The 27,475-nt window shown below is 43.1% G+C and overlaps 1 protein-coding gene across 2 annotated transcripts in view; it reads right to left on the bottom strand.

Annotated features, from left to right (window-relative positions):
* The window catches only part of SGPL1 (sphingosine-1-phosphate lyase 1), a 56,547-nt gene that overhangs the window by 3,848 nt on the left and 25,224 nt on the right, over positions 1–27,475 (bottom strand). For both annotated transcript variants that reach the window (XM_035714955.2, XM_025434615.3), the window contains exons 3-13: positions 26,681–26,846; positions 21,359–21,426; positions 18,064–18,211; positions 15,625–15,701; positions 14,075–14,203; positions 7,223–7,311; positions 5,720–5,825; positions 4,218–4,316; positions 3,436–3,585; positions 1,730–1,968; positions 450–596 (exon numbers count right to left, since the gene is read on the bottom strand). In XM_035714955.2, coding sequence (XP_035570848.1) covers positions 450–596; positions 1,730–1,968; positions 3,436–3,585; positions 4,218–4,316; positions 5,720–5,825; positions 7,223–7,311; positions 14,075–14,203; positions 15,625–15,701; positions 18,064–18,211; positions 21,359–21,426; positions 26,681–26,846 — 1,418 coding nt within the window. The remainder of the gene's footprint in view (positions 1–449; positions 597–1,729; positions 1,969–3,435; positions 3,586–4,217; positions 4,317–5,719; positions 5,826–7,222; positions 7,312–14,074; positions 14,204–15,624; positions 15,702–18,063; positions 18,212–21,358; positions 21,427–26,680; positions 26,847–27,475) is intronic.

Genomic DNA, 27,475 nt, shown 5'->3' with positions numbered 1-27,475 from the left:
GCAGAGTCCAGATGGGCCTGGCAATGGCGCCACAAGTGAAACACTGGACAGTGGACAGACCTCTGCCATCCGGTGAGGTGTTTCTTTACAGGCATCATGGAAAATTAATTACAAAATATTATAGAAGAGAGCAGTGGGCCTGAACAGTGAGAGGCCCTATGGAAAGTTCTGGACTAAGTATGATTCAGGGAACGAGTCCATGTGCAAGAGCAATCGGATGGTGGTGTACAAGGTGGGGCAGGGAAGAGGGCGGGGGCAGGGCCAGAGGGTAGCCATAGAGCCATAAAGCTAACCGTTTCCTTCTGACACTAAGGAATTCTGAGGGGGGGCGGCGGTGAGAGGAAATGGCACCTCACCAGCAGTCTCTAGGCTGCAGGTCAGCCTGCTACCCAAGCGCTTGGGCGGGAAGTCCTGGGGCCCAGGAAGGATAGGAGGCTCCTCTCGCTTACCTGGGCGGGAACTGCAGCTGGTTCAAGTTCCACCCCTTAGCCGTCATCAGGTTGAACAGTCGGTAGATGTCAAAGTCTCGGGAGCCCAGAGCAATTACTGACAACTGAGGATTCCCAAAAACAAAGATGCCTTTGATAGTTTCCAGTCTTAAACAAAAAAAGACAGAAAGGAAATTCAGCCACGGATGCTGCTCAGGTCATCATCTCTTTAATCATGCAATGTCTCTCCTATGACACTACCTCATCTTTTAAGGGCTTCAGCTCGTTCACCTTTTAAAACCAGGTGGTGAGACGGAGATCAGTGGTTCCTAGTTCCTAAACATGACAGATGTTCAAAGGCCCAGACCCCATTGAGCTCCAATGAGACACAATCACCAGCTCGTACCCTGTCTGCCCAGCTCCCAAATTATGATATGCCCCACGGGCATCTGAGGCATAAAAGATGCATTTTAGAAAAAATCCTGGCAAAATAACCCCTCCATTGCTGCAATTTAAAAAGTCGTATGTGTAATCTCTAAAGCAAGAAATGGTAGAGCAGTTCTCAACAGATGGGTGGATCAGCTGGGTAAATGCAGGCTTTTTTTGAATGACATATGCCTACTAGTCGCTTTCATTTGCCCTCCAGATTCTGAAAAAGCCTCCCCAGTCCAGGTGAGCCACAGAGACAGGCAGGGGACACATGAACAGGTGGGTCAGACAAACGTACAGCCTCATTCTAGCCTCATCTCAACCCTGCATTTCCCCCCTCGCCCTCCCCGTTCCCTCTGCCTCATCTCCGGTGCTTTTACACCAGAGACTCTCCGAGGGTGGGCCCTAGACCAGCAGCTTCAGAATCGACTGGGTGCTTCCCAGAAGTGCAAGTCCCCACATTCCCATTCCAGATGAACTGAATGAGAATTCTAAGAGTGGGGCCCAGCAACCTGGGTCGTAACAGGTCCTCCAGATGCTTAGAAGACATGCTCGAGTTTGAGAAACGCTGTCTTAAGCATTAAACTGCACATTGTATCAGCATCTGGTAAGAGCTGCCAGTTGTAAAGACATCCTTTGGACACGATGGCCTACAGATGAAGCCTAGATCTGACCCTCCAGGGCACAGCAGAGCAAGGAAGCTTCTCCTCCCAGGCCACTACCACATACCACACGTCTAAGCTGCTGTCCTAAGCCCTTGGTCCCTAGGGGATGGGGAGTGGGCTGGGCATAGGGGTGCTTGGCCAGGCGACGGCTCAAGCCCAGGAGCAGACAAAGCCAAAGACGAGGCCGAACCAGTCCTCCACACATACTCTGACTTGAGGAAGCGAGTAGTTTTGATGATCTGTTTGGTGGCTTCAACATAGCCGCTCTCACCGAAGTGCATCAAGGCAGCCCAACAGGCCGCGCTAATGCCTCCGGGCCGTGAGCCCGCGATGGTCGGGGAAGCGTAGATGCCGCCCTGCCAGTCAGTCGCCACGAAGAACTGATGGCTCCTGTACTTCTTGTCACTGTATAACAGCACGGAAGAGCCTTTGGGGGCGTAGCCATACTGAGGGGGAGAAGCACACAGGTGAGAGCACAGTTCTGCAGGGCGGGCCTGCCCCACACTCCTCATGCAAACTCCTCCTTGTGCCCATTTCTCACTGCTTCCCACTCACGTGGAGAATTCAAACTCAGAATGTTAAGTGTGGAGGGAACTGAAGGAATGGGGTTTAAACTCTCTCTCTGAGGGATGAGGTGTCTGAGGCCCCCCTCACCCAGCACATGGTTTCTCTTATGTAAAACATGACTCCAGGGTGGTACGTCAGGATGGAAGCAAAGATAAATTTCCACTGGAAACCAGGAAAAGGGTGGAATTCACATCACTTGGAGCAATTAAAATAATGATCTCACTCCCTTCCTAACTCTTTTGCTTAGTATTGTACTTCCTTTTTAAGAACATCATGGCGTTCAGAATCTACAAGCTACTGAATCAAGCTTAAAAATAACCTACGTGCTTGGTTTCCTTATAGAAATGTGCCCTCCTAATGAACTCTCGCTGCTGCAAACATGGAACTAACTTTACCCCCTGACCCACACCAGGAGAGGTGTAGGAAGGACGAGGGCACAGGGGTTGCCCAGGTACCATGGTAAAATCAGATCAGATCCTGATGGAAGATTTGCGTGCATCACTTAGTCTGAAAAACAGGTCTCCAACCATACTTGAGATTAAAACAAGCTCTGCATAATCAGAACAAAGCACACATTCCTCAGGCTGCTACTCCTTCTCCCACAGCTGTGTGTAGTTTCAAAGAGTTCCTGACCAACCTAGACTCTCTTCAGGTCCACCAGGGGTGGTGGCATCGGAACATTCCTGAGCACAAAGTTCTGCCCCTTTTCCAAAGGACTCCTCCCTTGGCTAGCTCCTGTCACATGGGGCAGGAGCCCCCATAGCGTGGAAGCCACAGCACTAGCATACGTCCTCTTAGGAATTCCACTATTAACTTCACTACTCATTCCCCCCACCCTAAAGAATCTCAAAGCTTCAGGGAACATTTTTCTACGGGCCACTGTACTAGCATGTCCCAGCTACATACAGTCAATGGATACGGAAAGCCATATGCCACAAAAATAACAAGTCCCTTTTCAATATTACCTGTCACCTATAACACCATACTTTGTCCCCTGAACTAGCTACGCTGATGAGAGCAAAGAGCCAGATTTTTTTTCTTTTCTATTTATTTATTTATTTACTTACTTATGATAGACATAGAGAGAGAGAGAGGCAGAGACACAGGAGGAGGGAGAAGCAGGCTCCATGCCGGAAGCCCGACGTGGGACTCGATCCCAGGACTCCAGGATCGCGCCCTGGGCAAAAGGCAGGCGCCAAACCGCTGAGCCACCCAGGGATCCCCCAAAGAGCCAGATTTAATTTTACATTTTGGGCAGAATTTAATGCTTGAATTTATCTTGTTGATAGTAGTCTAAATAATCAACTGCCCACTTTGATTAACATTTGGTCCCTTCCCTGTCTCACCTTGTGGGTATCAGCTGAAATGCTGGTCACACCTTTCACCCGGAAATCAAATGGTTGCTCCAGTGGGTATCCTGCTTTCTCCATAAAGACGATGAGGAAGCCCCCCAGACAAGCATCTACATGAAGAGGTATTTTATATCGGACAGCCAGCTAGTTCCAAAAAACAAAGACCACAAGAGAATTTTATTTATAGCCGCATAACAAAAACTTTGCAAGACACAGGTGGAAAAATGTACTGTAACCACAAGGCCACTGTATACTACATCTTTCATATTTAAAAAAAATGGCTAGTTTTGGCATTCCTCATAAGCTCATCTTCCAAATGTATTTAAGTTTCAAAATAGTTCATATGAAATGTAGTATTTTATATTTAAATACCCAGGACCTCAAGTTCCCTATAAAATGGAGCCGGAAACAGCAAGCCTCTGATGTAGGGGTGGGGAGGGTCCTGCCTTAATAACTGTGGGTGACGAGGAGAGCGCGCAATGGGGGCAGCACTGCTGGCTACCACCCTCTGGTAGGTCGGCTTCTCCATGCGGCTCAAGAAATGTCAATAGGCTTTCAGAATATCCAGTTTCCACAGCTGTCTTCCTCGTGCTGCCCCTCCCCCCAGCTAGGAACTTCCTGAGGCCCCAAATAGAGCTGTCAGGCTTCCTATGGGGATCAGGAAATTTGTGCACAAATCTAAACTCAAACTCGCTTCTTCTTGCTGAGTACCACACCATTAGATTCCATTTTTAAATCTCAACTTGACTGCCTAGCAACCCATTTCTCTGGCGTACCTTGGCCACTTCAGGGACGGGATCTATGACACCATGAGGAAACTGGGGGGTAGAACAGACAAGCATGGCCGTGTTCCTGGAGATGGCTCTCCTCATTGCCTAGGGGTTTAAAGTTGAAAGGAAAACAAGAAGCCACGTCAGAATTACTCTTCGTGCTGCTGCCAAGAGCACCCCAGACTACCAGCTTAGGGTTTGCACTCCTGTAGCGCTATCTCCACCTCTCCAACCCGGGAGAAGACCACCAGCACCAGCACCACCACCACGGTGGCAGGACGCAAACACGGCCAGAGGGCGTCTATCTGGGGAAAACAGTCTGAGGCCACAACACAGCAAATCATGGTGGGAGGAAAAAGAGCATTGGGCTAAGAGGCTGAGGAGTCTGTGCAAGTCCCAGCCCCACTTACTAGTGTAGAAACTTGGGGCAGACTACTGAACTCCCCCCAGACTGCTTCCTCACCTGTGTACTGCCAAACTACTGATGGCTTCTACAGCCTTCCTGGGCTGTCCTAAGACTCAGATGCCATTCTTCCAGCAAGTTCTCCACACAGGCACAATATAAAAAATAATGACTAACGGACTTCTATTCAGTCTTAGAAAAGAAAGCTTGCCATTTGTGAGGATGTGGATGAATTTGGAGGATTCAGTGAAGTAAGCCAGGCACAGAGTGACAAATGCTGCATGTTCTCACACATACGGCAGCTACGACAGCCAAACTGAGAGCAGAGAGTAGAATGGCAGTTGCTGGGGGCTGAAGATGAGGGGCACCAAGTTTCAGTGATGCCTGACAGGAAGTTCTGCCCCGCTCATGGATGGCCGTGTGACCAAGCCTAACAATACAGCACTGTGTGCCTGAAATCAGCTAGAGGTCAAGAGAGTAGTCTTACATATTCTAGCCCAGAAAAAAAGAAAAAAAGAAAGAAGATGGTAACTATTTGAGAAGATGGAATGCATGCTCAATAGCATGACTGTGGTGATGAGTCTGCAATGCATACACATATCAGAACATCAAGATGGCACCTTAGATATATACAGTTTTGTTTTCTTTTTGTCAATTTGTCAATTAATATGTCAATAAAGATGGCGGGCAGAAATAACGTTAGTGCTAATAAACTGGGTAGCTTAGTTCTGAAAAAATACAATTACTATTATTTCAGCATTGAAATTCAGATATTGTTTTGGGCCAATGAAAACCATAGGGAGAGCCCTGGGGCAAGTCAGTCCATGCTCATTTTACAGAGAGGAGAAAGAGATGTTGCTGAAGCAAAACCCAGGTGTGCAAAGTCCCAAGTCAGGGACTGAATCATCCTGCTATCACAGTTCATGAATTTAGGAAAACACAGAGCCGTACTCAATCACCACTGGTGGCAGCTTGTCGGCTCTGGTGCCTACAGTCAAAGGCCTTTGGGGTCTGTCTGTGTGTGACGCTGGAAAAAGCCAGTCAGCCAGGTGCATCCCTGCTCCTCACAGTCCACAGCACAGAGAGGCCCTTCAGGGCAACTCACCCGAACATCCACCTCCATCATTTTGTTCAGTGGAACCCGTATAATCTTCATCCCGAAATAATTGGCTGCTTTGTCAAATGCAGCATGGGCACTCTGGGGGGCCACACTAAATGACAGAGAAGAGGAGGAAAAGGACATTCAGATAAAAAATAGGATTCAAGAGACAGTCTAGTTAGCAGCTCATTTAAACCGTGAGCAGTAAACTTCTAATTATTTTTCCTCACATTTTTACAAGTGTTTATATTGTTTTACTTTTCTCTTTAAAAACAAACAAGAAGCCAACTGCTTTTATGTAGAAATCTTCCCCCTATGATTTAGGAAATCCAAAGCATAAATTAGGGCTGACATGTAGAACACTAGGGACTGGGAATTGGGATCAGATCAGCATCAGGCAGAGCCTTATCATGCTGGCCATCCAAAGCCAGGGAGACGTTGGGAGCACGAGGTCTCACACGATACATGGCCAAGCAGGAACCTAAGACTGCTTATATCACGTCAGTGGTTCCTTCCATCTTGGAAAGCCCACAAGCCTGTGAGAAACTGTAATTCCCATTGTTCCTACACACTTGGAAGCAGCACTTCAAATAACACTGAAATGGGGGTGCCCGGTTGGCTCAGTCAGTAGAAAATGCAACTCTCTTTTGTGAGTTCAAGCCCTACACCTGGGCATAGAGATTACTTAGAAAAAAAAAAAAAAAACAGCACTAAAAAGGAGACAGAGTCATTGTTAAGTATTTGCTTTCAGACTTCTCTCAATTATTGCACTCTCAAAATCAATGTTCCCTTTAAGGAAGGAAAGACTCTATCACTAAGCACCAAGCACTAAGATTTTTGTATGGAGAAAGATGGTAGCCTGACTTTTTCTCTTAGGCTAATTATGAAGCCCAGCATGAGATGACATGCAACCCTCAGTTACTGATACCTGTGGGCAAACAGTAACCCAGAGGATCTAGTATAAATACTCTGGGCAAAGAAAGGGCCCAGAGAAAAAAATGCAGCCAAATATCAAAGTTATATCCACAGGGTGGCATGACAGATAAATCTCAAAAGGATTTTAAAAAAATTTTCCTCCCAGAAAATAGCCCTCAGGTTCAAATTTTCTTATTAGGGAGCACTCTGAGGCAGCCTATTTTATTTAAGTAACTTTCACTGAACTTAAAGCAATGAGAGAGTTTTCTGCAGGCTCTAGATTATTTATAATAAACTCCACAGAATTCAAAGATGTAGTCCTGTTACTCTGTCACTTTTAGAAAAAGGATCTCATTCTTGCTTTCAGTACATACCACATATAAACTTGGGGGTTGGGAAAGGGCATGACCTTTAAAATTAACTGGCTGATCCACTGAGGATTCTGTGGAATGTGAAGGGATAAGGGTTGAGCGCACAGGACAGGATGAATGAGCCAGAGGAAGAGGGAAGAAAGACATAGTAGAAAACAGATGGTCAGGTTGTTTCCAACCGCAGTCCTCCAAACACATAAACCCGAAAGCCACACATACGTACATTTCTGGAGTTTTGATCCCATTCTCAAAAGCCAGGTCCCGGTAAGCTTTGCAGGCCATCAGTATGCTTTCTGTCCCCCCAGAGGTCACCTGTAAGAAAGAAGAGACGCCATTCATGGAGTGGAGTGAGGAGCAGCTATCAGCATGCATGTCCCACCTTCATCTTGGTGATGTCTGATGCAGCAGCAGATAAGGTCTAGGATGCCCTCTGAAGAGCAGACACTGCTGTGTCTTCCGGAAGGAAATGTGGCTTTATCGGCTAAGCCCAATCTTGGTTCGGAAGAGTAAAAACTACAAAATAAGACTGAGCAGAATCATAACACCATATGGAAAAATGCACCATCTCCCCAGATGTCAGCAGTGCATGGTCGGTTTACACTTCTGCTACTCGTCCGGTTGCAGGTAGGATAGAACATTTTACACCACCCAACAGCATCAGGATTACAGACTTTGATTTAAATTTCCAATGCTCACTGCAGAATGAAATTGCAAAGTCACAATTCTAGTAAACTACACGATAGCTCAGAAGACCAAGAAGAGAACATTCCAAAGTGAACTGTGGTTTTGACAAGTTTGAATGAGAAAAGCAGAAGCCTCTACTTAGAAGTCTGTTACCTTACTTAACTGAAATCAAAACAAAAATCCTAGCATTTTTAAATGGAGTAAAATGTCTTCCTAAAGCTAGGCCTAGCCCCTGTTGTAGGTGAATTTCTTTATCAGGGTTGAAACCTAAATACCCAAAGGTCATTTCACATGCCTGACTTCCTTCACTGGACTACAAACCCATGAAGGTGGGGACCAATCCGTTCATGACAATATTCCAAGCATTAGCCTAAAGGCTGACACCTAACAGAACCTCAGCTAACATTTCTCAAAGCCTGATTTGACTCTCCGTAAACCATGACCAACACAGGCACATCATACCCATTGGGCTACCTTTTGATGACATCTAAGAATGAATCCTTTTAGGGGCACCTGGGTGGCTCAGTCGGTTAAGCAACCAACTTGACCTCAGCTCAGGTCATGATCTCAGGGTTGTGAGATTGAGCCTGCATTGGGCACTGAGCTTAGCATGAGTCTCCTTGAGATTGTCTCTCTCAAGTGAAAAAATAAATCTTAAAAAAAAAAAAAAAAAGAAAGAAGACATCATTTCAGAACAAACCAAAAAAGCCACAGCACTGAGCTAGGTAGCCATTTTCTGAGATTTCTCATCTCCGAAGATTCATGTAAGTTTAGATAACATTCTCATTGTACAGGTGAGAAAACTGAGCCCCTAAGAAGACTAAAATAATTCACCCAATGCCATCCCTTAGCATCTGTTGATAAAAAGCAAAACTCTCTACATTTGTGTATTTAGTGGAGCTTAACATGAGATGGAATGAGAGAGGGGGATTTCTGGAATTTCCTATGATACCCACATAGAGGACAAACACCATTGGCTACAAAATCCCAGAGGTCAGGAGTTACATGGAAGATTACTGAGAGAAGTTAGTCATACTGTGATTCAGGAAGTCTTCAGGAAACACATGACCATCACCCACAAGTTAATACTCTGAACTTGGGCACAGGACGCCTGTTTGTAGTCTCTGCACTTTTATGCTGGAGAAGATGAAAATGCTTATAGTGGAGGTCAGCTCTGAGAATCAGCAGCTTGCCCTGTGGTCTAGCATAAAACCTCAGACTGTCACATGAGGAGCCAAACAAGTGTGAAGCAAGTCAGAAGAGGACCAGCAACGTCCAAGTCTCCAGTGCGTCAGCCTCTAGGTCCAGTAATGACCTAAGCAAAAGGATTTCCAAACCCCTAGTCACTCAGCACACACGCCCTATTTCTAGTCCAATAACTAATCAAATCAACATCATTATTTGTTAGGCAAACAGCAGTGTACTTTTGACTGTAAAAGCAGGAATACCTCAATTTTTATTTTTATTTCCGATCCCCAAATTCTGTGTTTAGACGTGCTGCTAACCTCCCCCATGGCCCTCCACCTTCTGAGCCCAGAGAAAAATGGAAATTTAATTGTGAAATAAATCAGAAGGTGAGAGCTTCAGTAAGTACTTGGTACTTTAGTCAGCTTCTTCTGACATTTAGAAAAAACTCTTGCTATAATATGTCAGAGAACAAGAGTAGAACACAGCTGTTTGGAGAATTTTCTTTCAGATGTTGTTTGGACCCTTTGTACAGCCAAGACTGTTCCCCGTGACAACAGAAGTTCTTTCAGTATATGAAATCACCTCTCATCCATTTTAACTGAGGCAACTGAAGTTAGTAGCAGGAAAGAGAGTTTAGAACAAAGAACAAGAAGAGTACAAGACCTTAGCTAGGAATATGCTCCAGCCCACCCAGCCATGTGGCTCTGTCCTATTTCCCACCTCTGAACTCTGAACATTTTTCACCAGAAGCAGCACATCAAGACAGAGACAGAGAGATGGAAGAGAGAAAGACTGAGAAGAGTGAGAGAAACAGAAACAAAAATTATCCAGAGGTAATTAAATCTCTTGTGAAAGTCAAAGTATTACTAAAGACTAGGGATCTCACACTCCATCCTTCTCCCGACCCCTGACACAACCACTAAGAGAAATTGTACCGGGAGAGGCACTGTTTAACTGTAGCAATGCAAAAACACCCCTAGGTTGGACTTTGGCATTAAGATGGGAGACTGAACCTACCTTGCAGCTACCTTCTCTCCCCCCATACTTAAAAAAAAGAAGAAACACAATTGCAGAAACCTGCAGTAACAGCCACCAAACAAATGAACAGAGAAAATCTGATGCAGCAAACCTCAAATACTGGCAATAAAAAAGAGACAAGTTTCTAAAGCAGTGGAGAGCAAAACACAGGTTCTAATCCCTCCTTTAAGCCCTGAAAATTGTCTGGCGAGCCAGCAAAACCCTGAGGATTCTCATTAATACCCCCCAAATCTTCAGAGAAGCTAGTGGAGGAGGTTCTTTATCTTCCAATCAGTGAATGGGAGGTGAGGCGGCTAGGGAGAAACAAGCAAAATGGGGAGAGAGAACATTGGGATGGACCCCTTCAAAGTGAAGGCTTCAGGGATACAGGATGGGTTAAAGACCTAAAGCCCAAAGGGTATTACTATCTTCCAATAAGGCGGAGTGAACCCTCAGAGACAACCTTTAACAAAATCCCAGAAGAGACCCACACGTTCCAGTGTAGGTGGAACCAAGTGGCCCTCAACCAAATGCCCTGATGAGAAATCAGCCAGCACGTGTCAGAACAAAACAGGATTTTCTGATGGCATGAGCCATAATGAAAGAAAATGGCATGGTAACTGCGCAAACACAGAGAAAGAAAAGAAAAAAGGAGCATGCAAAATAAAAGCCTAACTCAAAAGACAAGAGTCTGAGGAGGGGAAGGGAACTCCTGACTGCTGTTTGTCATTACAGGACAACATGATAAGACCACGAATTCAAGAAAACAAGGGCTGAGAGACTGGACACCAAAACAAAAGAATGACACCGCAGACCTTAAACAGAGTAGCCAATGACCCTAACACAGGATTAGTAAGGACACAAGGAACAGAATAAACACTGCCAAGAATAAAGATCAGGACTTAGAGGAAAGGTTTCAGGCAAGTTTAGCAAATCCAAGGGCAACTGGGGCTCAGTGGTTGAGTGTCTGCCTTCAGCTCAGGTCATGATCCCGGGGTCCTGGGATCGAGTCCCACATCAGGCAGGCTGCCTGCTTCTCCCTCTACCTGTGTCTCTGCCTCTTTCTCTGTGTCTCTCATGAATAAATAAATAAAATCTTTTTTTAAAAAAGTTTAGCGAACCCAGATTAAAAAAACTGAAAGGGGACTGCCACTCCATACCTGGAGAGCTGTGTCCATCTAGCTAGACATAGAAAACCAAACGGTGTTCAAAGAAGGACAGGCATGGTTGCAAATCTGTGAAATCATATTCTCTAAGAATAGCTGAGTAGCCTAGGAAAAAAGTGAGGAAGAGAAGATCCAGAAGGAAAGAAGAATAAAGTGGACAAAGGTCACATGGAAAAAAAAAATCACAGAACTCCTATTTCCAGCAATATATATTATACAGCTTGGGCAGCCTGCTTCCCATGGGAAACAACTAAAAAGCCTCATAAAACATTCTTTTTTTTTTTACATCTACCACTGAGTGAACTAAAGGAATATACTGAACCTAAACAAAGCTAAATCAAGAATCTTACCATATAACTGAGAGCCAAAGCTGGTTTCAACTTTGAGGGTTGCTGCCAACCTCTAGGGAATACCAACTCCCATTGTGACAAATGAATAGGAGGTTAATTTAGGGTCTTCCTAAGGTAAGGAGTCTAATAGGAGACAGCTGGAGAACTTGGGATCTACACCCTATTCTCAGGGGAACAAGAAATAAACTACTGGTGTAGAAGGAGACAGCAAGAAAAACTGCTTTCTCAATCCAGATGTTCAGATAAAGAAAAATAAGAATCTCTCAAGAATAGATCACAAGACAGCTTTCACACAGGTCTGCGCTGAACTCCTACTACCTCTGTAGTACGAGAAACAGCAAGCTGAGCATCAGACTCAAATAGGTTCCAGCGTGACAGCACCTCCCAGCAAGTCTTTGGCAACTGGCAGAAGTCATTAACATCTTCTCTGCAAGAACTTAACTTCCATCTTGGCCTCAAAGATAAGTCCCAGGAAGATAAGTGGCTCACAGTAAAAAAAAAAAAAAAAGTCAAATATAAGGACACGAGACAACAGGAGAGAAACCAGCAGATACAGACACACAAGGCTCATGAGTAATGGAATTATCAGACACAGAATATAAAATAATTACATGCAATATATTTAAATAAGCAAAACATAAGCCAAAGAAAGGAACAATGAACCACCATGCAGTGACACCTGGCTGGCTCAGTCCATAAGCCCATGTTAGGCATAAACCTTACTTTAATAATAATATCATTATTATTAATAATAATAAAATAATAACTTGAGCAAAAGCCTAGTCTAAAAAAAAAAAGAACCACTATGCAGATTAAAACAAAATTCTCAAAAATGAAGAATACAGTAAATAAAATTTAAAAACCCAATGGAGGGATCCCTGGGTGGCGCAGCGGTTTGGCGCCTGTCTTTGGCCCAGGGCGCGATCCTGGAGACCCGGGATCGAATCCCACGTCGGGCTCCCGGTGCATGGGGCCTGCTCCTCCCTCTGCCTGTGTCTCTGCCTCTCTCTCTCTCTGTGTGACTATTATAAATAAATAAAAATTAAAAAAAAAAAAAACCAATGGAGCAACTGAAGTGCAGAGGTGACAAAGCTAAAGAGGGAATCCATGAAACCCCTGTACTTATCTCCCAGCTCCAATAACGATCACCTCACAGCCCATCTTTCCTCTACCCACAAATGCTCTGGACGCCACTGCTACTGAGAATACCAGCTTTTTTTCTTTTTTTAAAAGATTTTATTTATTTATTCATGAGAGACAGAGAGACAGAGAGAGAGAGGCAGAGACACAGGCGGAGGGAGAAGCAGGCTCCATGCAGGGAGCCCGACGCGGGACTCGATCCCGGGTCTCCAGGATCACACCCTGGGCCAAAGGCAGGCGCTAAACCGCTGAGCCACCCAGGGATCCCCACACCAGCTGTCTTAATAGCTAATTAAACATCAACCAGATAGGTGTTAGCCCTTTCCACTCTAGCCCTCAAGTCTCTCAACCTCTTTTGTGTTGCTTGTCTCTCTGGTTGATTTTTTATAAGTCTTGTTCTTTAAATTTGACTTAGGATCCATGTAAGTATTTTACATAGTTCTAAAGGAAACAGGGCTCTTTGGACAAATGGCTGAATTGGAATCTGAAAATGCATAAGGTAAACCTGGAATATTTCATAAAATAAAAATATCTTGGCAAAAAAAAAAAAAGAAAGAAAGAAAGAAAGAAAGCAAGCAAGCTAGCTTTCAAAGTCTACTTGAATCATACAAAAGGACCCAGGCACCAAAATTAAGAGGCTCCCACTGGTTAAAATGTGCTAATTTGAGCAACAGAGTAGCAGCTACAATTGATTGAAGCACATGGAATATTCTGGAATTTTCCACCTCACTGTTGACTGACATTTGAATTACTTCCAGTTTTCAACATCATGGGCAATGCTGCTATGAATATCCATCTATCCTAATACACACACACACACCAGTTTTTCTAGGGTATACCCTGAGTAGTGAAATTTCAGGGTCATGAGATACATATAACTTCAACTTCACTAGATGAAACCAAACTGTTCTGGGATTGCTTAACTGATGGTCTCTTAAAAGCTCAGAGTCTATGGCATAGGAGAATACCTACATACTCTAAGTCTACTGGATGCATCAAAGAGGGAGGGGGAGAAAGAAAGGAGCAGACACAGTAGATGTACAAAATATTTACAGTTACTGAATCCAGGGTGTTCTGTATTCTAGCAACTTCATGTTGAAAGTTTTTCAAAATACAAAACTGACAAGAAAAAAGATCTTAAAAAATATATGGTAAAATACTGATGCTCTAAAAATGACAAAAGGCGGCACTTGTGTGGCTCAGTTGGTTAAGCGACTGCTCAGGTCATGATCTCAGAATCCTGGGATGGAGCCCCGCATCAGACTCCCTGCTCAGTGGGGAGTCTACTTCTCCCTCTCCCTCTGCTCCTCCCTCTCCCTCCCGGCTTATGCTCCTTCTCTCAAATAAATAAAGAAAATCTTAAAAAATAAAATAACTTAAAAATGACAACAGTTAACATTTTTATATTCTCTTAATCTAAACCTTCCTAGCAATAATCACATATTACTTGTATAACAAATTGTTTTCAACAAACTCTTCTATTTTAAGATAAAGACATGAGGTTATTGGAGGCCACCTGCATATACTTACACACCCACAGGAGTCCGGCCCCCCATTAAACAGGGAACAAGCTATCCTCACGATCTCTGCCTCAATCTTGCGCAGTCCTGGGAAGATATCTGGGTGCAATGGATTGCTCCAGGCAAAATCTCCATAAGCCTGCAATGAAATGCAAGCAGATACGAAGTAGGATGAATACATAGTAGGGACAAGTAATCATACATGAGACAAAAGTTTCTAGGTATCAGGCACAACACTAGAAACCGGAAAAATGGTAAGATATGGTTCCCACTGTAAAGAAGATCAAATTACAGTGGAGAAGGACACACAATTAAGTTATTTTACAGTGTGGTAAGAGAGGAAGTATAAATGTGGTTACAAGCACATACAAAAACACCAAACGGACCCAGTTTGCAATCTTAGCTTTGACTATTACTTCTCACTGTGTAATTTCAGGTCAAATAACCTCTCTGAGGTTCAGTGTCCTCGTGTGCTCAAAGGATAATCAGGGTACTTACCTGATAGGGTTCTAGCCCTAAGTAAATAACAGAAGGCATGCAAAGCCCTTAGGGGAGCATCTGGCACAAAGCAGCTATTGTTCTAAGTGCGATATCAGAAGTACACAACTGAACAAACACCCAAGTGCTCTGAGATGTCTCCACAGCTAAACGTTGATAGAGCAATAAGAATTTGTTATTTAGAAGATCTGGAATGAAGGAGGGGGAGAAACATGGCAAGAGAGAGGTACACTCAGTGAAGAGAAAAGGTGGAAGTGTTTACATGGGAAAGTAACAGAGGTGGTTGAAAAACACAGGTGGGAGCTGGCTCATGATGGAGCTTGCATCTTGTGCTAGGTAAGCAGTGTGGGTTTTATCCTGTAGACAGTGGGAAGCCACTGAAAGATTTTTAAGCAGCAAAGTATGATCAGAGCATTATATGAAGATATAGCTGAGCCAAACCTGTAACATTAATAAGGTATGAGCAGTTTTATAGTTACACAGAGACCTTGGAGACTGTAAGTCTAGTGCCAATTTTATATGACAAAGTGGGGTTTAAGAAATAAATTTGATTAGCAAAGGAAGAAGCTATAGGTAACTCTAAAGTCAACAACAACAAAAAATAATAATAATAAAAACACAAGAATTATTTCAATTGTAAGTGAGCCAACTGCTCATTCTCAGATCATTTGACCTGAGACTTGGGTAGTACAGGAAATGATGACCAAGGATCTGTTCCTCATCTCTTCTCATCAAACAAAGTATGTCTTGGCATTAATAACCTCAAATGAAAAAAAAAAAAAAAAGCCTCAAATGATGGGGGACTGACTACCTTCCCTAGTAATCTGCCTTATACCCAGAGCACCTATAAAGTCTGAAACATAAGTAATATTGTACTTTTTTTACGGACCACAGATGTCTCTACCTATTTATCTACATGTAGGTAAAGAAAAACTTTCTAAACTTCTTTTTCACAGTAAACTTTCCTTAAGTAATTTTTTTAATTACAAAAGTGAGGAGAAAAAAATGAGGCAGCATAAATGTCAGAGACCACATACACTCCCTTGGAGTGCTGGCATTCACCTTCACGAGGAGTTCGGTGAGCTCCTCCGCCCCGCTGTACACTGCTCCAGACGCTTTGCCCTCCTGCCAGAAGATGTCTGTAAAGAAAGTTAAGACCACTGAGTCAGGAGGAAGGAACTTCTCAAAGTACGAGGAAACACTTCTGGGTACAAAAGAAAAAAAATCAAGTGGAAACCCAAAGGTCTTTTTATATTAAATTAAAAAAAGAATTCCAATAAAGACCTACCATAGCAAAATAAAGATGAAAGATATTCTATTACTATCAACAACAGTGTAAAAATATATTAACAGCATCCAGGTATAATAAAATTCAATAATGATGTTGTCATCATCCCCAACTGGGGATGTCATCATCCCCAACTGCCTTCTACCAGTAGAAAATTGTTCCTTTACCTATACTCATTTTCTGGTCTCTGTAGAGCTAACTTGAATTTTTTTTTTTTTTTTTTTGCAACAGCTTCCTTCTTCTCCCTTTCCTATCTAGTCAAAGGAAGTGTGTGAACTGTTATGAGCAGAGTTGGCAGAGAACAGCAAGGCCAAGTGTGAAATTTCAGTACACTATCATCAGAGTTGGAGCCAGGGAACTGAATCCCTGACCAAACCACAATGATGTAAGTACCATCAGCACCCTGGTTTCAGCGGACCTGCCCCCACACAGGACCCTAGAAACCCAACCACAATTTCCTATCTGAGGTGCTTCTCCAAAGACAGTCTACGTTCTATCAACACATCTGCTGATCAGGTATCTCAGGTCCTTTTGCCACAACATGGCTGTGCCCTCCTGAGAGTGGGCAGTGTGACAAAGCTATTACAGATATATTAATAGGAAACTGTAGCCACGGGCTCTACAAAGGCAAGATCTTCAGCTCCAACAAGAGAGCAGAGGACTGAGTAGTGAACATCCAGACAGGCCCCTCATCCTCCAGCAATCTGCCAAGGTCTGGCTTGCAGCCAGTAGGACTTTCTTTTTTTTTTTTTTTTTCCAGTAGGACTTTCTTTCCTTAGAGGACACTGAACTGTAACAGGCATTTCTTCGGACAAGAGGCCCCCAGCCTCTCAAAAAATAGAATACATGGTTTCATTTCCTGTTCTTTAACTGGTGCTATTGACAATGACTTGAAAAAGGAAATATGGTGGCGGCAACATGCCCTCACAATCATGGAAATCTTTAACATCCAAGTCTCAGAGGGCTGATCCCTGCTTTATATCCCCCAAAATCCTGGACTGCAGCTAATTTTATACCATCCAATGTCAAAATCTCAACACTCATCAATTAGAAATTTTTAAGTGTATTTGTTGAAATGCAATGTGGTATCCTGGATTGAAGCCTGGTACAGAAAAAAGGACAGTAGTGGAAAAACTGGTGAAATAGGAATAGAATTTGTAGTTTAGTCAACTACTGTTTCAACAAATGCATCATCATCACTTTAGATGTTAACATCAGGAGAAGCCATAAATTCTCTACAAATTCTCTATAAATCTAAAATTATGACAAACCAAAAAGCCTATTTCCTAAAAGTATTTGTAATATGATTTTAATCTGTAACAAACCTGTGTTTTTCTAAATAGTCAGCACTTATCTGAGCACTTACTATATGTCAGGTATTATACATTTATATGTACGACCTAATTTAATCTCTGTAATCTTTTCAATTAAGTTATATCATTATCCCCCCCATCGTAGAAAGACAGAAACCGAGACATAGCGTAAGTAATTCACCCCAAGGTCACACTTTAAGTGGTGCAACCAGGATGTGAATCCAGTCTGATTCCATGGGCTATATTCTTTTTTAAAGATTTATTTTTTGGGGCAGCCCGGGTGGCTCAGTGGTTTAGCACTGCCTTCGGCCCAGGGCGTGATCCTGGAGTCCCGAGACCGAGTCCCACGTCAGGCTCCCTGCATGGAGCCTGCTTCTCCCTCTGCCTGTGTCTCTGTCCCTCTCTCTCTCAGTGTCTCTCATGAATAAATGGGTGGAATCTTAAAAAAATAAAAATAAAAATAAAAAAATAAAAATAAAAACAATAAAAGATTTATTTTTTTATTTTTAAGTAATCTCCATACCCAATGTAGGACCTGAATTTACAACCCTGAGATCAAGAGTCACATGTTCCTCCGACTGAGCCAGCCAGGGCTACACTCTTAAACATTAAGCTGGCTGGTATATTTACCTTCCCTTAAATGTTCGTGCATATGTATGTGTGTGTACATGTGTGTGTTTACGACACAAAAAAACACTATTAAAATTCTGACTTAAATATGATTTTTATATTAAGAAATTCAGTCTCTGAAAGAGGATGAATATAGAAGTTCCATGGATGAAGCATTCTTACAACAATTCTTACAATTCTTACAACATTCTCACAATTCTAACAACATTCAACGATGACCAAACCAGCCACGTCAAGAGAGCAGCAGCCTGTGTTTGCCTAGAATCATACCCATAGAGCTGTATTCCTTGAGCTTCTCCAGAACTGCAGATGCACTCAGACCTTGAGAGGGCAGAGCTTTCACATACTCTTTGTCCACTTTCAGGAATGACATGTTCTTGCTAATATCATCCTTGGTCTTGTTCACCTTATCTTGGATCTGCAAAGGTAAGAACATTAAAAAGTTAACAGGAGATGGAAGAACACAGACCAGGGAGCAGAAGAACTAGGTACGACTCCAAGTCAAGTGCTCAAGGCTGGGCACCATACCCGTGCTACAGAGAGCGGATGGTAGTTTTTCCTTAAAGAGATGGGGTGACGTTTTGGCCACTCAGCTATTTTTTGGCACGGGCAGCAATCTCTTAGAAGTCTGAAAAGTCAACACTCTCTCTGAAAGTCGAAGATGTGTTCAATTTCCCCTGTCCCTTTCCCCTGCCATGCTGACATCGCCCCTGCTATACTGGGTCTGCAGGTACCAAGTGTCAGCACCTGAGCACAGTATTTGGACCTTGTTCCTGTCCTGGCAGCAGCCACAGATGGTGTGCTAAAGAAACACAGGTGGAGCCAGGAGTCATAGCCAGAAAACAGGCCAAGCAGCAGTAGGAGGGATACAGGTGATAAGCTCCATCACCAGACATGCACAGAGCACTCCCAGAATGTGGACGCCCTGCACAACTCTCCACCTGCGAGCATGAGACATCCCGGGGGTGCCGGTGACACCGCATGCTACCTCCTCAGGGTGTCCCCTACCTATACTCCTTGACCTTTAAGTGCTAAGGGGAGCGATGGTCATTTCTGCTACAGTTTATCAACTTTGGGCATTTGTACTTCATCCTCATCCTCACTGTTGCAGCATCTGGGCCGAGTGCCTTCCCTCCCTAGTTGCTGAACTACCCCCGTGGGCCAGGGACACACAGCAAACAAAACACACTAGACAGTACTCTGTGGTACTGGCAAGGGTGGCAGGACTTGTCACCTGTCTCCCTGGGCAGTATGAGTGAGAACAACTCCTATTCTCATGATGCATATTTTTAGCAGCAGAGACAGAAAACGAAAGTCAGGTAATAGAGAGTGCTGGGGGTACAGAGCAGAGTTTAAGAACACAACAGACCCGAGGAGGGGCTGCGATCCCTACTCAGGCAGTGCCGGGGGCGGTGGGGTAGGTGCGGAAGAGTTGGCTACAGGTCACAATCTGTGTGCATTACAGCGAGACGGTGTCAGCGACCCGTGTGAAAAGTTTGAGGCCCAATCTGACCCCAGACGTTTCGACTTTCCCATCTCTAGCTGTGGAGGATGAGAACACAAGAGGGCCCTCCCAGATGTGGCCCTCAGTGAAACGGCAGGGCAAGCCGCGCCTGCGAAACATGCCCGCGACAGTCCAATGGGCAGGCAGCGGCAGGCAGCACAGGCCGCACTCCCAGGGCCGGGCTGAGGCATGTGATGGGCATGAAAGTATTTTTAAGGTTGTACAAGAAGGGCTATGCTGCACAAATGGTGAGCTCGCCATGGGAACAAACCATGGAAGCCGAGCTTCCATGCAAAGACTGTGATGCTGCAATAAAATAAAAAAGACACCAAATGATAATGAGCCGTATTAGAAAGCACAGCAGGTACCTTTCCCCTAATTCCTGCCTCAGAGCCTCTATCACATTTTAATTTCTTCACAGCAACTTCTGCAAAATGAAATTCTTACGTATTTGTTCACTTATCTATTTTCTGTTTTTCCTGTGAAATGTAAGCTCCACAGAGCAGGGACTCACTCGGTGAGCATACCTGACGCCAAGTGCATGCCCACTAACCATGTGCTGAGTAAGTGTGTGTAAGGAAACAGATGACACAGAGACATACGCACTCACTCAACACAAAGAATGCGTCTCTGAGCCTCAAAATCTGCTCCTAAAAAATGAAAGGTGGTTATATAGCTCCTAAGTGCCTTCTAATTCTGTTATTTTATAAATTTAAGAATGAGTTCTGGAACCCTGGCATTTATTTGTCTCAAAATCTGAAACCGAAGGAGAAATGTGTGAAGAAAAAGAGCAGAAAAATACAGTGCATGAGAAGGGGAAATATTAGTATCCTCTGAGATCCAGTCCACCATCTACACCTGCCCTCTCCCTACCCCTTAACTCTGGAATGACTCAAGGAGATTCCATTTTAGGGTTAAGATGATTGAGGGTCAAATCAAAGCCTATCTATTCCCATTCCCCTTTTATAACCCAATAACTACTTCTACTTCCCTACGGGAAATGAACCTAAAAAGAAATCCATAGTTATGGGAGAGTTAGCCCAGGAGTCTGAATGGATTTTGATCAAAGGCTAAAGATGACTGACATCTCTTCTGGTCTGGGCAGGAAAGGGGAAAAGGGAAAGGGAATTGAAAGCCAAAAGTGAAAGAACGCTTGAAGGACAACTGAGGGGCAGGCAGGGCACTGAGGGAGATGAGGACATCAGGACTCTTGCACCTTCCTTAGAGCTTGCATGGGACCTGCCCTGGTTATCTTCATCTGTGATAAAGGACCGATGGGAAGGGTACAGAGGTGACTGTCTTGTCCTCAGCATGGGTGAGGGGACAGAGGACACAGTGAAGGGAACACAGCATGCTGCAGACAGGTACAAAGAGCAAGAGAACAGTGCTCGCTGTGTTTCTAAAGACAGGATCCTAAAACTACAGCCAAAATCTGGCCACTGCCTGTTTTGTAAAGGAAATTTCAATGGAACACAGCCAGGCTCATCCCTTTACCTATCTATCGCCCTGTGCTGCTTTCCCGCTCCAGGGGGCAGACTTGAAGACTTCTGACAGACAGGGGATGGTCTGCAAAGCCTAGAATGTTTCCTATCTGGTCCTTCACAGAGAAAGTCTGCCAACCACATTAAGTGCCCAATCCCCAGACACATATCTCGAGTCAATGCAGACAAATGTTGCTCTGAAGAATCATGCCACTTCAATCAGGTTTTCTAATCTCAACTTCTTCCTTAATAGACTGTCACCTTTCTTCTTCGGTCAAATATGTTGGAGATAGGTTTGAGTTTCTTAATCTTGGCACTTTCTACATTTTGAGCCAGATCATTCTTAGCCGGGCCCTGTAGGATGTTTAGTAGCACCCCATCCTCAATCCACTAAATGCCAAAAGCACCCCCCTCCAGTTGTGACAACCAAAAGTGTCCTCAAACACTGTCAGATGTTCCTGGGAAGTGAGGGACAAAAATCACCCCTTGCCCTTAGGAATTTGCACTAGGTTTAATAAAAAGAAGAGGTCATGATCATGGGGATGGTGGTAGGGAAGGAAGATCTACGGATTCCACTTACCTTGCGACCAATAATAGGCATCTTCCTGATGAGCTTAAAACATCTCTTTTTAAACCTAGACCATAAACCTAAAAGAAATAAAGAGTTCTGTTATCCAAATAAATTCCCATGGATATGAGCTACTACCATAATGTATGAACTACTCAATGTGCCTTCTGCAATCTCACCTGCCTTCTAATGGCAAAGGTAGTTTCTTACTGTTAAAAACAAAACAAAACAAAACAAAACAAACAAAAAAACAAACTTGAAATTTAAATTGTCAAGTAAGGAATATATTTACACGGCTCAAAAATTTTTAAAAATTGGTGCGCCTGGGTGGTTCAGTCAGTTAGGCACCTGATTCCTGGTTTGGCTCTGATCAAGATTTCAGGGTTGAGATCAAGCCCCATGTCACTCCACACTCAGCACAGAGTCTGCTTCAGATTTTCTCTCCCTCCTCCTCTGCTTCTCCCCCTGCTCATGCTGTCTAAAATAAATAGAATCTTTGAAAAAAAAATTTTAATTAACAAACACACAGAGTTGTAAGTTTCTCTCTCATCTATTCCCCAGATTTTCATCCTACCCTCAGGTAAACACTACTACTACTCACTTCTAGAATACCTATCTAGAATTTCTTTATGCTTATACAAGCAATAATGAAGATAAACTTACTTGTCCCACCTTTTAAATAAAAGGTAGCATATGCTAACACTATACTAGATCTTGACTTTCTACTTAGGCATATTCTCTTAAAGCTCAGGGCTTCCTCATTCATTTTTTAAGAGTGTATTTATTTGAGAGACACAGGAAGCACAAGTGAGAGGAAGAAGCAGACTCCCCACTGAGCAAGGAGCCCAATGTGGGATTGGATCCTGACTCTGGGATCATGACCTGAGCCAAAGGCAGATATTTGACTGACTGAGCCACACAGGTGCCCCCTCATTCATCTTTATAGCTCTCAAGTAGTCCATTATATGGATATATCATAACTGATTTAACCTGCCCCTTCCTGATGGACGCTTCGGTTATTTCTAGTAATTCCTATTACCAACAGCAGTGAATCAATAACCCTGCAGCACACACCTGAGCGTGTACCTACAGCATGAATTCCCAGAAACAGAATGCTGGGTCAAATGACATGTATTTCAGAGCTGGTGACCTTCCCAAGGTTTCAGATGCCCAACACCTCTCTTCCTTCCCACAAAACAAATGACCAAGCCATGCTTTCCTTCAGGATCTATGCTCTAGTCTCTCATTCAACACACACCTGACAACATTTCAACATCTTTTGGACTTCAAAAGGCTTTCAGTATCATGGACACCAATCAGACTCCTTTCTGTCAGGCAGTGCACAGGACAAATATGGAATCCTATCTATTGCACTAATTATAAATACATGGCATCTAAATAGACCATCATAACATTTAATGAATTCACATTCTATACAGAAGGCACCACCAACCATCCAGAGGCAACTAAAGATCAAGCATCAGTAACTTGCTGAAGGCCACACAACACATCAGTGTCAGAGCAGGGATTTCACTGAAATCTTAATTTTCCTAGTCCTAGACCCCCGGGACTCTACGCTGCCTCAAATGCACAACAAGAATTATGTTATCTCAAATGAGTCTATAAGAAATCTAGACTTAACTTCTGCGCAGGCAGGAAATGATTATGATCTTCTACTACATTTCTAGAAGATGTGGGCATTCTAACTTCCCTGGCCAGTGGAGCACTCTTTAACAAGCACAGACTGTCTGTGCCTCATCAGCACTGATTACACGATGTCTTGCATCTTTATTGGTTGTTCTTGCTTGGGCTCCAACCCTGCCTTTCCACCTCACCCATAGTGCCTACCTAGAGTCAACACTTCATAATGTCTGGGACAGGACCAGGTGACTGAGACCCGGACTGAGTAAGAAGACAAAGGGATTAAAATCACTTGTTTGTAGAACTTTTTGGTTTAAATTTTGGAGTATTTCCTTTCAGTCCTATGTTCCACACACTGAAACACACAGCTACAATCTTGTAGTATGTACAATGCTGTCTTCTCGTCACAGCATTTTCTATGTTAAAATTTCTTCCTAAACAGAGTTTTAAATATTACCATAATAGTCCAACAAATGAGTATAACATAGTGCTAAATATTCAAGCTCCTTATTATTTGACCATTTCTAACAATGTTAAAGCTGTAAAGATTCAGAACAACTTCATAAGAGATGAAGTAATTAACTAATGAGGCAGAAAGAGGTTGAAAACTCAGTAAATGGAGTCACTTATTCAGAAGTACAATAATGTGGCTAGGTGGAGGAGGATAGAATGGACAGTGTACAAGCTGCGAGATTAAACAAGACAGGGAAAAAGAAGAAAATCCAACATCAGAGATAGAGAAATTAGAAATGAAAAGATCATGTGGTCATGAACTAAAAAGATGATCTCAAAAGTCAAAAGTCCCTAGAGGTACAGAAAGAAAAGAAATTACAATGTTACTGATAGTGTTTTGAGGTAATAAAATAGGAAATGCAGCGTGAGGACAATATATGGCTCTCTACAGTTTACAAATTCCTTTCGCACAAACGATACCTCTCGATACTTGTATTACCCTATGACTAAGTAAGGCGGGTGACACTTCTACCCATCTTACTATTAGGACACAGGCCAAGAGAGCTTAAGGGTGTTGCTCAAAGTGCCACAGCTAGAAACTGGGAGAGTGTATCACCTCCTCCCACCACATAATGCTGATTTCTGTTCATGAACTATGAACAGTCCCACAGGTGAAATCAACGTTGAGGAGTAATGACATGTGCTGATAATCGCAGATTGGAATTAAGGAAGAGATAACGTGGCGGACAGCTGCTGACCCCTGCCCATGCTCCCACCCTCATCTTCCTGCCCCTTCCAGTTTTTATCTGCCCCAGTGTCCATCCTGTGTTCTAGAATTATCCTCTCCTCGTAGAAGTGTATTCAGAGTTTGAAGATCAGCAAAATTTACCACTAGCCCAGACTTTGAGACTCCTGGGGCAATTTGCTAAAAATAACTCAATTGTTGAGTGATAAGTATAATACTTCTCTCTGAGAAAGGTAGTGAAAAAACAGCAATGCTATCAAAGTTATCTCCAATCTCTACATGGAAGACATTTTGATCTGTGTCTAAAATTCAAGTTAGAAGTTACAAAATAAAAAGTGTGTTGTGAAAAAAAAAAAAGTGTGTTGTGTGTATGTGTGTTAAGCTGTAGGAAATTGCTGATATTCAAAAAATTTTCACCTTCAAAAACACTTTGTATGGTTTGAGACTGGTTTCAGATATAGAAAAGGATACATATATGTAAATAGTGGTTGGCTGTAGGCAGCAAGAGTTGCATTTAGTTCTTATGGGTTACCTGTATTGCCTAATTTTTTGTAATGAACATATACTATATTTGTAATAAGAAAAAATGTTATTAAAAAGGTCTTAAATAGCTCGGAGTTGGGCTTACAACAATTTACATGGCGCATACTTATAACACACACTGCTACTAGTAATTTTCTCACGGAATACTCAGAGGCCAGCATATTCTATTTGGAACACTAAAAGCAGGTAAGTACATACCAGGGCCTAAGGTGGCTGTGCTTCTACTACCAGGTGGGCAAAGTGCACACAGGCACCCTGGCCTGTAGAATTAAAGACAGAACTTGATACTTAAAGCTATTATTAATCATAGCAAGGAAATAAAAATCTCAAGATCTGTAACCATGTGGGTTTTTACAAATGCACCACCCTAAAAGAAAAAGTACATAGAAGAAGCACTGGTGTGAGGGGCTAATGGAGAGTTATCATTCAATGGATACAGAGTTGCAGTGTGCAATGCTGACAAAGTTCTAGAGATGGATGGTAGGGATGGCTGTGTAGCAATGTGAATGTACTGAAAAAAGGGATAAAACAGTCAATTTTATGTACATGTATTTTTATCACAATAAAAAATAAAGAGAAAGAAAAGTCTATTTATCACTATTCCTTAGAGTCCTCTGGAGTAAGAGGACTCACCTGGAAGGACAACATGGTGGGCTTCCCAGGAAAGGACAAGCCTGAGCAGAAAGCTATGGGTCGTGTCCCTTTCCAAACCATGAAGCAGATGCAGCAGAAGGGTTAGTCACCAGAGTTTATGAGGAAAATCTTATGAGGACTAGGAGAACTGAGGATTTTTACAGCTGCAGTAGACTCAAATTTACACAGGGCAATCAGGTCTCATTTCCAGTTTCATTAAGTGCAATGTTTACTGTGCCATAACTGCACGGTTCCTGGACCAGCTCAGGGCCTATCTGCAGGGTAAATAGATAAAACTGAATCTGGCTCCTAAGTTAACATTCCTGGGGGGAGAAGAAAAACAGAAACAATACAGGTAAAGAGCCCCTTCCAACAGATATTACCAGGGAAGCAACCAGTCATGGACATTTTAAACAAATGAGACAGGACAAGCAATTCTCTTCAATGTTACTGGTTTTTTATCCCAAGGAAGTTAACTCCAGTTCCCTCCACTAAGGGTGGCGAAGGAGTGCAGAGCAGTGTTATAAAACACCCACTGTCCTCCTTTACTTAGGAAGCACAACTTGCAGGGGAACACAACTCACAAGGAGGTTTGGCAGGGGAGGAAGGGTGGACAGGACCTTAGGAAGGATGGAGGATTTATAAACTCACCACCAAGAGACTTCTCACCTTCCTCTGCACTCCATGAGAGGTGGCCTCCCCTGCCACCCACATCAATTTGGCTCTCCGAGTCACTACCCAGGATGTGCAAAATGCTGTCCCCCAACATCAGAAGTACAATTCCAAGAGGACAGGAACCCTAGATGACTTGTGTAGATATCCCCAGAGCCCAGCACAGTGCTTGGCACACAGCAGATATCCACACAGTCACTGCATGAGTGCTGTTCCAATTTCACATAATCTGTATCAAAAGGATGGCCTAAAATGAAAGTAATAAATTCCTGCTTGGGGAACTCCAGGAGATACAATTATGTTCCAAGCAAGAAATGAAAAATGAGAAAGGTTTTAAGCTATACTCTGAAATACCAGTGGACCCTTACAATGATGAATTTCTCAGGAGTTTTTATGCAAGCTGGAAATCCAGAAAAATCAAGAAGTAATAATAGTTACATTAAAGTTGTTATTATAACTTTATGTAGAGAGTCCTACTATAATTTTACAGTCAGAAGACAACTATTCCACTTCCCATTTAAATAGATTCTAAAAATCAGAACCAAACCAGAAGGCAAGAAGTTATTAGTCTAATCCATCAGCCATACGTTCTAAAGCTGGTGAGACTCCACTATACCTGTCCAGAGGAAAGGGGGCAGTATACTTACTCTCTGGCTGGAAGACAAAATCGTACACCCAGACTATCAGCAGGGTGCAGAGGACACTCCAGGCAATCAGCTGCCAGGGCTCATACTTGGTGCAATGTCCATTTACATAATTCTTGGCCTTTGTAGAATACACTTCCAAAATCTCAAAGTAGGGCTCAAAAGCCTTCTAGAAATACAAGAGGGAGGAAAAAAAGAAAGAAAAACATTATATTCAGAGAGAAAGAAATCTGTTCTTCATTTGTTCCTCAGCTCTAATTTTTCAAGGGCAAGGCCATTCATGATCTGGCCCCACCTCAGCAGCAATAATCTTATCATCCTCTACAGTCCTCAAAGCTTCTGTTCCAGTCACCCTGGTGTGCACTGCCCCTTGCGAGTCAGGTGGACTTTGACAAGGTTTTTGATCTTCTGACAAGTCTATAAAATAAAAGGTTCAGTTGGTTCATCATTTCAGCCCTGAAGCTTCACCATGAGTATACAGTACTCATCACCCCGCTCTCCTTCTCTACTTTATTTGAATCCTTCCCATCCTCTAACTCAGGGGTCAGCAGATTGTTTCTGTAGAAGGCCAGAGAGGAAACAGTCCAGGTATTACAGGCCAGCTAGTCTCTGTTACAACTACTCAACTCTGCTGCTAGGGCACAAACGCTGCCACAGACAACGGGAAACCAATGACTACAGCCAAAGTGAATCACAGATGCTAAAAATTTGAACTGCATATAATTTCATACATCACAAAATATTCTTTTTATAAAAATAATTTTAAAAACGTAAAATATCATTCTTAGCCGATGGGCT

This window comes from Canis lupus, chromosome 4, assembly GCF_003254725.2.
Source record: "Canis lupus dingo isolate Sandy chromosome 4, ASM325472v2, whole genome shotgun sequence".
Lineage (NCBI taxonomy): Eukaryota > Metazoa > Chordata > Mammalia > Carnivora > Canidae > Canis > Canis lupus.
This window is presented reverse-complemented; position numbering and strand designations above follow the sequence as displayed.